The sequence below is a fragment of the Lithobates pipiens genome, unplaced genomic scaffold, assembly GCF_037356315.1.
Source record: "Lithobates pipiens isolate NorthernLeopardFrog02 unplaced genomic scaffold, aLitPip1_a1.2 Scaffold_30, whole genome shotgun sequence".
Taxonomy (NCBI): domain Eukaryota; kingdom Metazoa; phylum Chordata; class Amphibia; order Anura; family Ranidae; genus Lithobates; species Lithobates pipiens.
In genome coordinates this window covers 104969723-104985071 of record NW_027507791.1, presented here as the reverse complement: position 1 = coordinate 104985071, position 15349 = coordinate 104969723, and the positions used below count along the sequence as shown (strand labels likewise).

Below are 15349 nucleotides of genomic sequence, written 5' to 3'. Positions count from 1 at the left end.
AAGGGAATGCGGCCTGTAAATATGAGAAGGGGAATTTCATAATGCCAAGTATTCACCTACAAAGCCTGTACTGAATGAAAATACTCTTTGTGACTAAGTTCTGGAAAACCTAGGCTACAGGTATCCAGGCTATAAAAATCCTATTTTCTTTAATCGTACATCACGGGACACAGAGCCATAGTAATTACTATGTGTGATGTCCCAGAGCAATGGCAACTGAGGGGAGGGAGACACAACAAAAGTAGGGCACCATGAGATCAGAGGACTTATACTGCTGCCTGCAGTACACTGCACCCAAAGGTGACATCCTCATGTCCTTTTACATCCACCTGATAGAAAAATTTACGGATTGAAGACCAAGTTGCAGCCTTGCAGATTTGAGCCATGGAGGCTTGGTGATGCACTGCCCACAAAGCACTAACAGCCCTAGAGGAGTGCGCTTTGATTTGATAGGGTAGAAACGACCTCTTTAAACAATAAGCTAGTATGATTACTTGTGGAATCCATTTAGAAGAGTAGATTTCCTTGCTGCCTGTCCGTTTTCCAAATCTGAGCAGTTGTCTTTAAGTAGACTGCTCCCACCACATCCTGAGAATGTAGCGATTTTTCTTCAGTAGGACAGTGTTCTGGAAAGAACCGAAGATAGAACAATATCCTGGTTTAGATAAAAACCTGATACTACCTTCAGTAAAAAGTTAGGATGAGGACACAAAACTACCTTATCCTTGTGAAGGATAATAATAATAATAATAATAATAATATGGCTCTTTACAAGAAAAAGCAGCCAAATCCAATACCCTTCTTGCAGCAGAGATGGTTACCAGAAAAAAAAAAAAAGTTTCCTTGTCAAAAAGGACCAAGGAAATATGTTGTATCGGCCCCAAAAAAGGGCTATTTTTAATGCTGACAAAAATAATTCAAGTCCCAAGGGTCCAGGGGTGACCTAACTGGGGATTAAGCCGTGTTACCCCCTGAATAAAGTTACGAAGCAAAGAATGCGAAGCAAGTGGTCGTTGAAATAATAGTGATAAAGGTAGAGACCTGTCTTTAGAAGGCACTTAAGGCTAGCTTTCTTACTCCATCTACAGAAAGTCAAGGATTCTACCTTTGACCCATTTCCTGAGGTACAACCCCTGGTTTCACACCAGGAGACATATGCTTCCCAGACTCCATAATATATAATTATGGAGGCCGGCTCCCTTGCATTAACCAAGAAACTAACCACTGAACCTGACAGCCCACGTTTCATCAGAGTGTGGGTCTCAATAGCCAAACCGTTAAATTTAGCATTTGTAAAGTAGGATGGAATACCGGACCTTGCAAAAAAAAGGTCTGACGGTGGCAGTAGGGTTCATGGGTCCCCTACTATCATCTTTACGCTCTCTGCATACCAAGATTTCCTGGGTCCTGCTGGGGGCCACAATAATCACCAACTTCCCTTTCTGCTTGATCCTGCAAAGAAGTCGTGGAAGCAGGCAGAATAGGAGGGCATGCATAAATCAGTGAAAACTGATTCCAGGGGAATAGCAAGGCATCTGTTCCGCATGCTAGCGGATCCTTTGTTTTTGACACAAAGTTGTCAATTTCTTTGTTGAACCTGGACGTGAACAAATCTATGTCTTGGATCCCCCATTTTGACATATTGACAGGAAGATATCGGGGTGAAGGAACCATTCTCCCGGGAAAAACTTCTGGCGGCTCAAGTAGTCCGCCTGACAATTTTCTATTCCTAGAATGAAGACCGCCGATAGGCAAATTACATTGTTTTCTGCTCAAGATAGGCTATGATTCACCTTTCTCTGGGCCGCACAACTTCTTATGCCCCCTTGGTGATTAATATAGGGCATTGCGGTGGCACAATCGGATTGAATCCTGGCAGGACAATACCGTAAACTGAACGTTCAGGCCCTCAGAACCAAATGCCTGAATTTCTAGAATGATAATGGGCAAGGCCATTTCTGATCTGGGCCACTTCTCTTGGACAGTTGCCTCTTCCAGGACTGCTCCCCAACCCAAAAAGAAAGGTTGGCATATGTTTTTACCACTTCCCAGGTACCTGAAGGATTTTCCCCTTTACAGATTTTTGGCTCCTGCATACCCAGCCTATAGCACCTGGTATGTCCAGGTGGTCCATCCGGGTACTAGCCAGGCCCGACCCTGCTTAGCCTCCAAGATCAGGCGCTTTCAGGGTGATGTGGGCATAGGCTTTGTAGTCAGACACATTGGGAATCTAGAGCTTGAACCCTCTGGTCCAAGCCGATAGAATACGGTTTTGCAGCAGAGCATAAGGAACAGCTTTGAATGAAGCCACCATCTTTCCCAACAACCTCATGCAAAGTTGAATAGGAGAATTCATCTTGCTTCGACCACCTAAAATCAGTTCCTTTATGGAGCTGATCTGTGCCTAGGGCAAGAATACCCCTTTTCTGGGTGTACCTATGATCAGACCCAAGTATTTTAGCCTTCTTCATGGTTTTAAAGATTTATCCTAGGATTGTGGAGCATTATAATGTACTAAAGAGCTTCATGGCACATGTAGGACATTTTAGTGCATGCATTGACATGCATATCCATTGAGTTCAATTTCAAAAACGTTCTGCCCCTGTGGCAATGGTCACAAAGATAAATAAAGAGGGTGCATCTTAACACCTAAAAAAAAAACTAAAAGGGCTTTTAAAACTCCAATGCTCTATCCAAAATGGAAAAAAAAAAAAGTTTTGGCTTTAGATAGAGCTGCATGATTAGGTCGTTAAAAAAAAAAAAAAAGCTTGCAAAATGTTTAACAGCGCTGAGAGAACTAAAAAAAATGCATCATTTGGTTCTTTTAGCTCAAAAAGGGATGAACTTTGGTCTGTAAATGAGGTCAGTTTAACCCCTTAAAGCAGGGCTCGACAAAACCCGGGCGCCAGGTCGCATTGGCGACTAGAAATAGCGACCTCGCGCCTGGGGCAGCACAGCTGGGGGTATCCTGTCTCTGTGGACCCCCCCAGCGTGATCGCGTCGGGCCGTTCCGCCGGCGGCCGAAAATTTAGGCCGCGGCTTTGAGGCCTTCTGCGGTCCTATGATTCCTTATGGAATCTGGCGCCCTCTTGTGGTCGCCGTTGGTATGACAAACCAGCAATGCTAATGACTGTTTTATATTACCTGCCTCTTCTTCCCTTTATTTAGAACCCCCTAAACATTATATATATTTTTTATTCTAACACCCTAGAGAATAAAATGGTGGTTGTTGCAATACTGTCTGTCACACCGTATTTGTGCAGCGGACTTACAAGCGCACTTTTGTTGGGAAAAATAATTTAGTTAATAAAAAAATAAGACAACAGTAAAGTTAGCCCAATTATTTTTTATATTGTGAAAGATAATGTTACGCCGAGTAAATTGATACCCAACATGTCACACTTCAAAATTGCACCCGCTCATGGAATGGCGACAAACTTTTACCCTTTAAAATCTCCATAGGCGACGTTTAAAAAAATTCTACAGGTTGCACGTTTTGAGTTACAGAGAAGGGCTGGGGCTAGAATTATTGCTCTCGCTCTACCGATCACGGCGCTACCTCCTATGTGTGGTTCGAACACCGATTTTATATGCGGGCAGGACAGGGCGCGTTTAAAAATTATTATTTTTTCTGCTTATTTTAACTTTTTTTTTTTCCACTGTTCTTTTTAAAAAAATGTTGTGTCACTTTTATTCTTATTACAAGGAATGTAAAAATCCCTTGTAATAGAAAAAGCATGACAGGTCCTCTTAAATATGAGATCTGGGGTCAGAGAGACCTCGGATCTCATATTTACACTAAAATGCAATCTATCTTTTTTTTTTAGTAGAGACCCTAGAGAATAAAATGGAGTTGCAATATTGTATGACACTGTGAAAATACAATTGAATAATGAATTTAAAAAAAAAAAAAAAAAAAAAAAAAAAAAACGAAACAGTCAAGTTAGCCAATTTTTTTTGAATAATGTAAAAGATATTATGCTGCGAGAATCATGATCTTTATTCTAAGCAAAATAAAAAAAAAATTGTGATTCTCATTTTAGCCAGAATCATGCAGCTCTAGCTTTAGATAAACTTTAATATGTACTGGGAGGGTTGTTAAAATGCTGCCATCCATCTAAAACTGAAATATAAAATTAGATTGGACTGACTGTTTAACATTTAAATAATAAAATCTACTTTTGTTTTTACCTTTTTCACTTAAAAAATTGTTCATGGTACAAGTCCTGACAAAGCACAGGCATAAAAAAAAAAAAAGAAAGAAACAGTTGATGTCCCCCTCTCATTCACTGCCTGTGGCTAAAATGTAGTCAGTTTCAACCCAGAAAGCCCTCAGATAAAGGCAGAAAAATATGTCCGAAATCTCCAGTTGAGCGCTGTAATGTCTTTATTTTTTGCTGTCAGAATCCTCATTAAAAACCACACAAAAGAAAAACGAACAGACAGTTGGCCAATCCTCCATAATCAATGAAGGCTTACAAGCAATCCTGACAACAGGATGTTTTCAGCCAATGAGGGACTGGTAATGTCCACGCTGTAACTGGAAGAGCAACCTTGTATACTTTGCAATTACATTGCCAATATTTAACCAGGAATTAAGAAGCAATAATGCCCACAATGGGAATGTTTGCAACCACAGATGGCAACAGAGACAAAACAAAGACGACTGTGTATTGCTAAACTCGGGGAGTTCTAAATGTGGTCATGTCAAGTCATGCAGAAACCGACTACAGCTGAACACAAAGCATATATTTATGAAAGTGGTCCATTAACAATAAAATCTATGAGTGCCAATATGGAACAATGCAGATCACCATGAAAAATAAAGAATGAAAACACCCACATATTTCTGAACTGGTCATTTTTAGCATGCAGAAATGGTCATATTCAGTTTACATTCGTCACTTTAATCAAAAGGGAATTCTACCTCCATTTACCCAAGTTTTGTATTGAACAACCACCAGCCTCAATGCATAAAATTAGAGGTGCACCGAATGGAAATTTTGGTGCCAAAATCGAAAATGCCGGAGGCACTTAGCCAAAAATAATAGTAAAAAAATAAATAAAAAATATATATTTTTATATAACTGTATTATATTCAACTTTTAATTAGTATCATCAATTTAAATTGTTATGAATTTATTATTGCCCATTATTGGCGCCTTTAGTGCAAGAAAAAGGTCAAGAAAAATGCAGTCTGTAGTCTCTAACCATCTCTGGCATCATGTCTGCAATCTCTTACGTAAACTTAAACACATTGATAATAGTATTTCCATTCGGTGCACCTCTAACAGACATGATACAATAAATCAATGCAGCCTCCCCAGAGCCCAACAGATGCAGCCTCCCCAGTGCCCAATACTGCGGTCTCACGCTGTGTCACAGAGCTGGATCTGAATTGACAGGCAGCTGCTGTAACAATGTCCCACCTCCTAGAACTGCTCCTATGACACACGGCACAATGATTAAATTTTCCGGCATTGGACCAGTGTGACGTCCATCACAAGAGTCGGTCTAGGAGGTGGGACAGTTACAGTGGCTGCCCGGCAATTCAAATCCAGCTCTGTGACACAGCGCGAGATCGCCACTCTACATGACAATTTCAAGGGGAGGACTCCGTCTGGGGCGCGCCAGGATGACACGTGTGGCACCCAGGACGGACCGCACCCTTTTTGGTTCCATTATCTGGAAATTTTTTTTCTTTTGGCCGATGAGTTTCGGCAGCCAAAATGTCGGTGCACCTCTAATGAAAATTGTACTGGCACTTCTGTTTAGGCACCTCAAGTACATTCACCTAAATGCGATGGCGTTTGTTGAAGTGCAGGTCATTAGAGAATACTATATATGTAAGTTGGAACACCACTGAGAAAGAAAATGCAATGCTTTACACAGATACAGCATGTTGAAGTGCACTGCAGTGACTAGGGATGCACGGATACCGATACTAGCTATTTCCGCGAGCATTGGTACTCGCGAAAATGCTTCGATACCGGAAACCAATACCGGAAGTGACATCACTTAGGAGAGGGCCGCCTCCTACTCCCTTCCGGACAGTGCCTTCCCTGCCTCCTCCTCCCATTGGCATCGCTAGGTGCAGGCCCGCCCATCCTAACAGCCCACAAGCGTTGTTTCCTTGTTGCACGATGCCTGCAGTCTCTAGCTGTCTCCTATACCATGCCTTCAGTCCCTGACTATGCCTGCAGTCTCTGTCTGTCTCCTGCACCATGCCTGCAGTCTCTGGCTGTCTCCTGCACCATGCCTGCAGTCTCCGGCTGTCTCCTGCACCATGCCTGCAGTCACTTCTGCCTGTTGTCTCCTCCTTCCTTCTACCACCCGTCACCTCTGCCCCCATGTCTCCCAATGAACCTCCTATCCCCCACCCCCTCCCTAGCGATGACAGTCTTTTCCATCTAAACTCTCCCACCCCACAATGCCTATTTCACCCCATCCTCAACTACTTTGCCCTCGCTTACCCCTCCCCTCCCACCCTGCCATCACTTGACCATGCCCGCAGTCTCCGGCTGTCTCAGTAATCGGTATCGGCGAGTACATGATGTCAAGTATCGGTACTTGTACTCTGTGTCAAAAAAGTGGCATTGGTGCATCCCTAGTGATGTGTAAAAATTTAGGTTTTAACAAGTTACTACGCATGGAAACAACCCTTGGGACTTGGCTAATTTGTTTTGAATCTAGGAGCCAGTTAAAGTTAGGAGCCATTTTTTTTTTCTTTTTACCAAAGCTTTATTGTCAACGACAAAACCCCTTCTCTTATGTAGACCTGATGTGTATCTTTACAGATGCATGACACAGGTTTACACAGTTATGCTTCCGCATTAACCTTAGGATCCCTAAGAACTTAGGGCATTTGAAATTGTAACAAGTGAGGTACAGGGAATGCTGAGACTTTTAGTTCTATCACAGTCTGCAATGAAGGTACATCATATGCTGGGACTTGCAATTCCCCAGCAAACCCTGCCCCCAGTGTACACACATCTAGGAGATATCCCTATACCACTGGCAGCACACAGGTGTGTATAGCCCCATCATAGATGATATAACACCCCTCCAGTCCAGTGCCCGTACCCTTGCCCAACAGTCTGCCATCGGCTCCAGCCCAGTCCATCAGGCCTCCTCTATTCCCCTGCTTCCCTTGTCAGGGACTCGGCTTCACCACTCAGACTCAGGCAGAAGTGAGACCCAGGCCCAGTCACTCCCTCCCCAGCCAATCACCGCCCGGCTACTCCAAACTGGACTCAACTAACAGCGAGGCACAGTGGGCGGGATCGCCAGACTTGGAGCATGCGAGGTGGGGTCAGCTCGGTCTGTGTGATCCCAGTGAATGGATTGACAAAAGCTCAGGTACCAGGGGGAACTTTCTATTCACCATGATGACTTGGTGCCTAGAATTTGTCAAGCTCTGCCCTTGGGGTTGTTTCCTGGGTAAATTTAGGAGGCAGCAGTGTACCCACTGTATATTATTTATAGGTGCGAGTGTGTTACACTGGTTATAACAAAAAATTATGAAAAGCGTATGGACTCATACCAGGGTGATCTTTGTTACCAGGAAGAAACTAAATATATACTATCCATGGAGACCAGGCTTCAACTATACTTGAATAAAGCCAAGACCTTGTTGACTGTCATGTGCCTTTTCCCTTCCACTGTGGCCCATTATGACTTCAGGGAAGGCTGGAAGAAATACATACAGTACAAATCCAGTGAAGCCTCAACCACCAGCAATAGATCATCTGTCCATGCGATGGTCGACATGAGGCCAGGAATAATTGTGCCTTGTACAAAAGAAGTAAAAATGCTACTAGCTGGCGCATGGCTTTCACTCTCAATTAACTCTCACAGACCCCATCTCTGCGGGTATTGAAATGCTAATTAAATTCTGTCCCGATCCTAAACACAGAAGCTGCCTGTGTCCTCTGTAGACAGATGGCTGGGTCACTGCAATGCCTCAGGGTCACCCTAAGCATCAATCAGACCATTCCTATTGAAGCAGCAGAGACCAGCCTGTGGCCTTTGTGTATATAACATACAGACAACAGTGCAGCGACTCAAAATTTGAGAGGTCCCTCTACAGAAAAATGGTTACACATCATAAATGTGTTCTCTGGAGAGTCACCCGAAGGAAATGACCACATCGTCATCACCCTACACCAGTGATCAGACAAAGATAAATTCATTCATTGCTCAGTTGTTTGATTTATTAAAACTGAAATGGTCAGCCTAACAAAAATCCCAAGCAGCATTTATACTGCCATTTTTTTATTTTTGGAAGAACGTACTGTTATAATTCAGCTTGAATGCAAAATATACTCAATTATGGTGTTCAACAGACCATTCCAGCAAACTCTGTCAGGTCAGCATATCTCAGTAGTGTAATGAGAACGATAAGTATTATCAAACTCAAAGAGGAAAATTACAAGCTCACGTGCACATCTATATTTCGTACAATTTTTCAACTCACGGTTGCAAATGACAGAACCACCTTCTTTTTACCTTGACTTCTATTCTTGCAATGTACTCTCTCCCAAGTGTTGTCTGTGTAGACACCGCAGTATGGGCATTCTCAATGGCTCAAGGGCTGCACAGGATACCAGTTTTTTTTTTTTTAACCCATACACCGGTACTTTTTCTGAAGTACTTGCCGATACCAATTACCGACACCCATTTTTAGTGTCACATGACAGTTTTTGTTAGGGCTTGTTCATACCAAACATACATGAAATCTGATAGGAGAATTGCACAGACTTCACCTCCAGAGACATTCATTTCACATCAGTTTTCATGTGCGTTTCAGTGAGGTTTTTACAGCTTGGTCGCAGTGTGATTTCTCTCCGATTAAGTGCTACACTACAGTTCACATTAGAATCGCGCTTGAACCTAAAACAAAATCGCACCGCGCGTTGAAATGAAATTGCGCTAAAAAAGGGAAAAAAAAAAGACCCGCAAGTACTCCAGTATCGGTACAATGCTAAAAAAATTAAAAAAAAAGAATGGAATGTGCTCATGGGAAATGTAGTCCCTCCATAAGCAGGGAGTTGCGGAATACAGATTGTAAAGAAGGAAGCCGGTGTGAGTATCAAAGTATTACTAAAATATAGACGTGCTTTAGACAAAAACAAATAGCATTTTCCTAGCAAAAGTAAACATTATGTACACATAGACCATTTATAAAACAATGGTTTAACAACTTGAGATCAAGAAAATGTTACCTCCTTCATAAACAGGCTATTTTTTACTATTTAGCAGTGCGCTAGCTGGTAATTTCGCGATCATGCAACACTGTACCCCCAATCAAAATGTATACTTTTTTTCTTATTACACAAATAGAACTTTCTTTGGGTAGCATTTGAGATCACCACTGGGTTTTTCATTTTTTTGGTGATGTAAATAAAAAAGTTCATTTTGAAAAAAATATATTTTTACTTTCTGCTACAGAACATATACAATTTAAAATAAATGAATAAAAATTTGGCCAAAATATATTCTGCTACATGTCTTTGGTTTGCGCGAGAATTATAGACCTACAAACTATGGGATAGAGATAGATAGATAGAGAGAGGAGAGATAGATATATATATATATATAACGAACTGCCAGTGACACCAATACAGTGATCAGTGCTAATATTATACACTGTCACTGTACTAATAACAAAGCTGGCAAGGAGTTAACATCTAGGGCAATTAAGTGGTTAAACGTGTGCCTAACGGTGTACTGCTTTTTACTACAGATCGGTTTCTTATACCTGCTATGCAAAAGATCACTCCCTCTGTACAGAACCCTGTATTGATTGTAAACACAGGGCTCTGGGCTGTGATAGCACACAGCCGATCAGCAGGTCCTGGCCATGAATCATTGGGCGGGATCTGCCGACAAGACTCCCGCTGTGTACAATCCAGTCTAAACCTAGAAGCAGGCAGTGATGTATGGGTACGCTGCTTTGCCTGTGAGGGCTGCCCCTCTGCAAGTGGTTAAAGTTAATCTTTGAGGGCCCATTCATGGGGAAACCCATGTTCTATGCATATTTCCCACATTGCGTTCAAAACGTGCTGAAGTGGGTGTCAATAATAAGTTAACATCACCCCAAACACGGGTTGCAAATGCAGTGCATTTGCCCGCACCGGATCGCATGGTACAATGAATGGGCTGAAATTGCACTGCACAGAACTGCATGGGAAAATCGCACTAGAATGCACAGTACATTCCTATGGGATTCCTGGGTGAACCAGCCCTAAGAAAAAATAAATAAATGCATATATTATTGCAGGAATAATGGGTATATATTTTTCACAAGAGCCTACAAAGCATTTGCACCCACGGTCAGTGGATCATGGGTGCAATGTCAGGTTCCTGCAGACTTTTCCTTCAGCTCTCTGCCCTCACCTCTGTACAAGCTTTTAGTTGGAGAGCATAAAAAAAAAAAGTGTTGACTATGAGTGCACTGATTAGCACGCTGGTGTACCATTGAGAACAAGTCTGACTGCTGTGTTGGCAGATGGACTTGTAGTTTATTTATTCACAGATCTCTGTGAATGAATGACATGATTGTGCAGTTAGAACGCCGCACAGCCACATAGAATTTAAAAGTAACAGCGAGAAACCCCCAAACACTTTATAGGGGGGCTTAGCAACATGTTACATGCTATATAGGGGTGTAATATGTTGCTAAAAGGTAAAGTATGTCTTTACTACTACTTTAAGAATACTTTCACAACAGGCAAGTGTGAATCCAATGACATTGACACTCCCCATAGTCAACAGCTCAGCAGCCAGCATTAATCAGAATCTAAAGATATTGCTGCTGCCAAGCTGGATGACCAGAGAAACTGTGACGAGCCAACAATCACCAATGTATTTCAAAGGTCAGGCAAGTGACTGTATTTATTGCTGCTGTATAACACAGTATTACTTTTTAGACATTGAGTATTCCACAGTAAGCAAAGCAAAAGCCGACATTTAATGATTTTCTGGCTTTGGAAGAAGAACCCTTATTATGCCTAAAAAAAAATAAGCTGTGAAACATCTCAATCTCAACCTTATAAGAGACAGAAGTGTAACTGGTTTAACCTGTCAGAGGTATTACATGACACACCTTGCAAGACTCTAACCTCAGGGATTTCTTTGCATAATTTAACCTGGACAAACTTTTATATGTCTTTATACTGATGACCTTTAAAAGCAGCCACTTTGGATGTTCCTTGTTCTTTACCATCTTCTAATTCTAGATTTTTCTAGCCCCAATAATAAAACTCATGACATATTTCTCTAAAAGGTCAAATCACTTCACACTTCACACTACCACATAATCTCCAAATTGTTTAATTCATCACTGCAGAGTTTTAGCAGCACATAAATAAGAGCATCAGCTGACAGCATTATGACCAAGTACTGGGTGACAGAACCTCGGATTGCTATACCATTGCCAAGTTTCCCAAAACACCTTGGAAAAAATACGGTATTGATATAGTGGAGATATCTAGGCACCGATTACCTGCATTTGATGTGTGTCTGAAATGCACAAATACAGATCAGCAGATTGCCATTTATCATAAAGATGAAAGCAGATAATAGTTTTCAGACTAGGTTTGAATTGCTTTGCGTTCGATTTCTCTAAACTGTCCTAATGGAGATGCGTTTGCAATGCAGGAAAAACAGGGCAAATGCAGACTTTTCCATTCAAACAAATGCTCCAGGGGGAAATTAATAAAGCAGTTACAAATATCTTCAGGTAGTAGTTTCCATCAAGCAAGCATTTTGACAAGGCTTTGTACCAGTTTTGGTAAAATTACCGACATGTGCACCAGAAACTCAGGTAGTGCCAACTACTCCTACTTAACAGCCTGTCACTATGGCAGCAACAAAGCCTTAAGCCCCAAACACACTATCAGTTTTTCTGATGAGTTTTTCCTTCAAGTTTACCAAAACCATGTAGTAGAAGGACCTGTCCGATTGCATACACAGTGAAACGCCTAAGGTTTGACTTCATATTATATGGTTTTGGTAAATCTGAAGGAAAAACTCAGCAGAAAATCTGATAGTGTGTATGGAGCTTTAGAGAATCACAGCCAGTTTACAGATCAGGAAACGACCTGTGATGAAGACCAGCTCTGAGCTTGCATATGGAAATACCCTGGGTCATGTGTGTGCTGGGAAGTGAACATCAATGTGATTTCTGTACAGATCAACGTATAGATTTGCTAGCACACCATGAATCTTCAAATAGCACGCAGAGCTTTTATTCGGAAATCACATCACAGCAGAAAAGTACAATGTTTCAAGACCATGCAGGACCCCTTTATCAGGCCTAAAGAAGGGGTCCTGTGTGGACCCAAAATGTTGCACTTTTCCGTGGTAATGTGATCTCTGAATAAAAGCTTATGAATGCTACCTGAAGATCCATGGTGGGCTGGTATATATGTGCATTATTCTGCGATGTTACCAGTTCCCAGCTGATCATTGCTGCAGTATCCGTTTAGCTCTCAGCCTATTCCAGAAACGTGTGTGATGAGAATATCAGTAGTAAATTTCAATACAGGGCTCTATCCCCAACCCCATTCAGCAGTCGGCCGGGGGATTCCCCAGCCCAAAAGCAAAATACACACAAAAGGGCTGGAGATTACTGACGGTGCCTGACGAGTCAGATGGAAGGCGGACCTGATGGGAAACTAGTCCCCCACGGTTGTAGCACCTATTGCATGGGCAGAACCTGATACGGAACTGAGAAAGCCCACCTTACTTTCCACTGACAGCAGATGGCAGTGGGCGTATTCAAAGGTGCTATTGGACTGAATAGTGGCTATGGATCCACCCAAAGCTGTGCACTGTCAATCAACAGCAAGGTGTGTGATGGAGAACTAGTCCTTAAAGTAGGCCATACATTGAAAATGAATTCCTGCAACCATGGGACTCGGGAAAGAAATTCGTTCAAATTCCGCCATCAAAACAGACAGTGTTGACAGGGGAATGCCTCCTGCCGGGTCATTATATTCTCCTGAGGGGGGGTTGGGGGAAGCTGCCTTCGTCGGGAGATGACAGTGATTATTTCTAGCTGCTATACCAGCCGCTATCGATAATCACATGTCAAGATATGGCAGGCTGGCTGTAACCAAGTTGACAAACTGATCAACTTGGTACATTTAGCCTGCCCATACATGGTCCAAATCTCAGCCTGTTCCAGACCATCTTCTTATTAAGTCTTTGATCAGCTTTAGTCAAAAACTGACCTTTGTCTTCTTCAAAAACACAGAATTTATACAACAAAAAGACAACTTCCGCCCTGGTTCACATTCATGTGATTTGACATGTTAAACCGCATGCCAAAATCTGCGCAATTGCACTGCCCGAAAGTGTGCTGCGCCACACCAATTCCCAAAAGTCATTTTTGTACTACTACTGGCAATTTCGGGGGGCCGGGGTTTCCATTGACATCTGTGCAGTAACCTGCACAGATGTCTAGGAAATCCCCCCCAAAGTCAGGACATGCATGCCGGAATGAAATTGTGAGAGTTCAGCTGAACTCACACAATTCTATTCCCGTTTGTGTGAACTTGGGCTCAGTGCTATGCTGAACCCTTGATAGTGCCAACGCATTGTCATTTGAAAAGTTTTTCCAACTCTTTTCTATATAAAAAGGAACCCTCCCCCCATCCCATTCAATGTGATTCTAGGTTGATCCTGTGCAGATATGAGTAGTTGTAACTTGCCAAGTACAAGAATGCACTTACCTGAGCTGAAACTATAAGGTAGATAGGAAAGTAGTAACACTAATACTCCACTCCTTCCTGAGGACCAGACTTTATGCCACAGACTTTTCCCTGCAGATACTTGCTGGCACATCTTCCTGGATGAAGGTAAGCCAAGGGGCAGATATGACAACCAGCACCTAGTCATGAGAAAAGAATCCACTGGTCAGGATGCAGAATAAAGGAGAGATTCAACACATTTTATTTTAAGAGATTAAAAACCAGAGGCTGGTAAAGTCATCTAGGAACTGTAGTCCAACAGCTTTAATGGAATGCATTTGATTGCCTTAGCAATATATACCTGTGTTTTATGACTGTGCTACATACAGTTACACTGTAACATTCTCACCAGCAGGCCAATCCTGATAATCAAGAAACTCATGTTACTGCTTTTATACCATTATGTTATTGCTCACTGTCGTCATGCATTTTAAAATTAGAAAAAAGATGACTGTAATGTTACATAAAAAAAGATAAATAAACAGGAGGGACCGTTTTCACCTTGGTGCGTGCAATAGTTCGCTTTTATGACACTTGTGTCTTGACATGGGTTCACTTTTAAAGGGTTTATTGGCATTTTAAAATGTATATATAGTGTAATTTGGGAGGGGGAGGCTAGAATGGACATTAATGGTACCGTATACCAGCTGACAATAGACAGTCGTGAATAAAATATAAAAAAAAACATTTACAAAAATATACATATATAACATTCGGCCTTTCCATATTAAAACCAATAGTGATCATCAAGCAAATATTGGGTTTTACTTCCACAGTTGCACTACAATGTGACAACTATAACATGGACACCATCTGTATACTGGTTGCTCTACATGTTTCGCGGATCACATTAACCGCTTCTTCAGAAGCTTTATTTATACAGTTAGGTGGCGATTAAAAGCTGATTATCACATAACTATGAGATAAAGAGAATAGAGATTAGTCACAATACAAAAGAGCATACATTTTTACCACACTGGCATATTATACTAGTGTAAATAAAACATCTGCTGTGAGTACCCTCATGATCCACTGTCTTAGTCTTACCAATGTATGTTTTTTTTAACCTTTTGAGATCCGCGCTATAGCCGAATGACGGCTACAGCGCAGACCTGCTTTGCCGGGACTACGTCTATTGGCGTCGTCCCGTGCACGAGCGGCCTGCGCGCCCTGTGATCAGCGAGTCTATGAGACTCGCCTGATCACGGATCCGAGCAAGGGGGTCGATCCCGACCCCTTACCACGTGATCAGCTGTCAGCCAATGACAGCTGATCATGTGATACAACGGAGCCGGTAATCGGCTATTTTTCCTCCTCGCGCTGACAGCGCAAGGAGAGAAAAAAACAGCCGATCACTTATACGCTGTCCGGCATTAGTCCCGATCACGGCCAGCGTATAAGTGCCCACCTGCCTCCTGCCAGTAAACCCCCAGATGATTAATAAAGTGCCACACAGCAGTGCCACCCATTAGTGCCCATAGTGCCACACAGCAGTGCCACCTATCAGTGCCCACAGTGCCAACTATCAGTGCCCACAATCTGCCTCAAAAACATTGCTGCACCTCAGTGTCATCTACCAGTGCCCATCAGTG

General features: G+C 42.3%; 1 protein-coding gene across 2 annotated transcripts in view; it reads right to left on the bottom strand.

Annotated features, from left to right (window-relative positions):
* The window catches only part of SUSD6 (sushi domain containing 6), a 67521-nt gene that overhangs the window by 32643 nt on the left and 19529 nt on the right, over positions 1-15349 (bottom strand). For both annotated transcript variants that reach the window (XM_077464730.1, XM_077464731.1), the window contains exon 2: positions 13740-13897. In XM_077464730.1, coding sequence (XP_077320856.1) covers positions 13740-13851 — 112 coding nt within the window. In that variant the 5' untranslated portion in view covers positions 13852-13897. The remainder of the gene's footprint in view (positions 1-13739; positions 13898-15349) is intronic.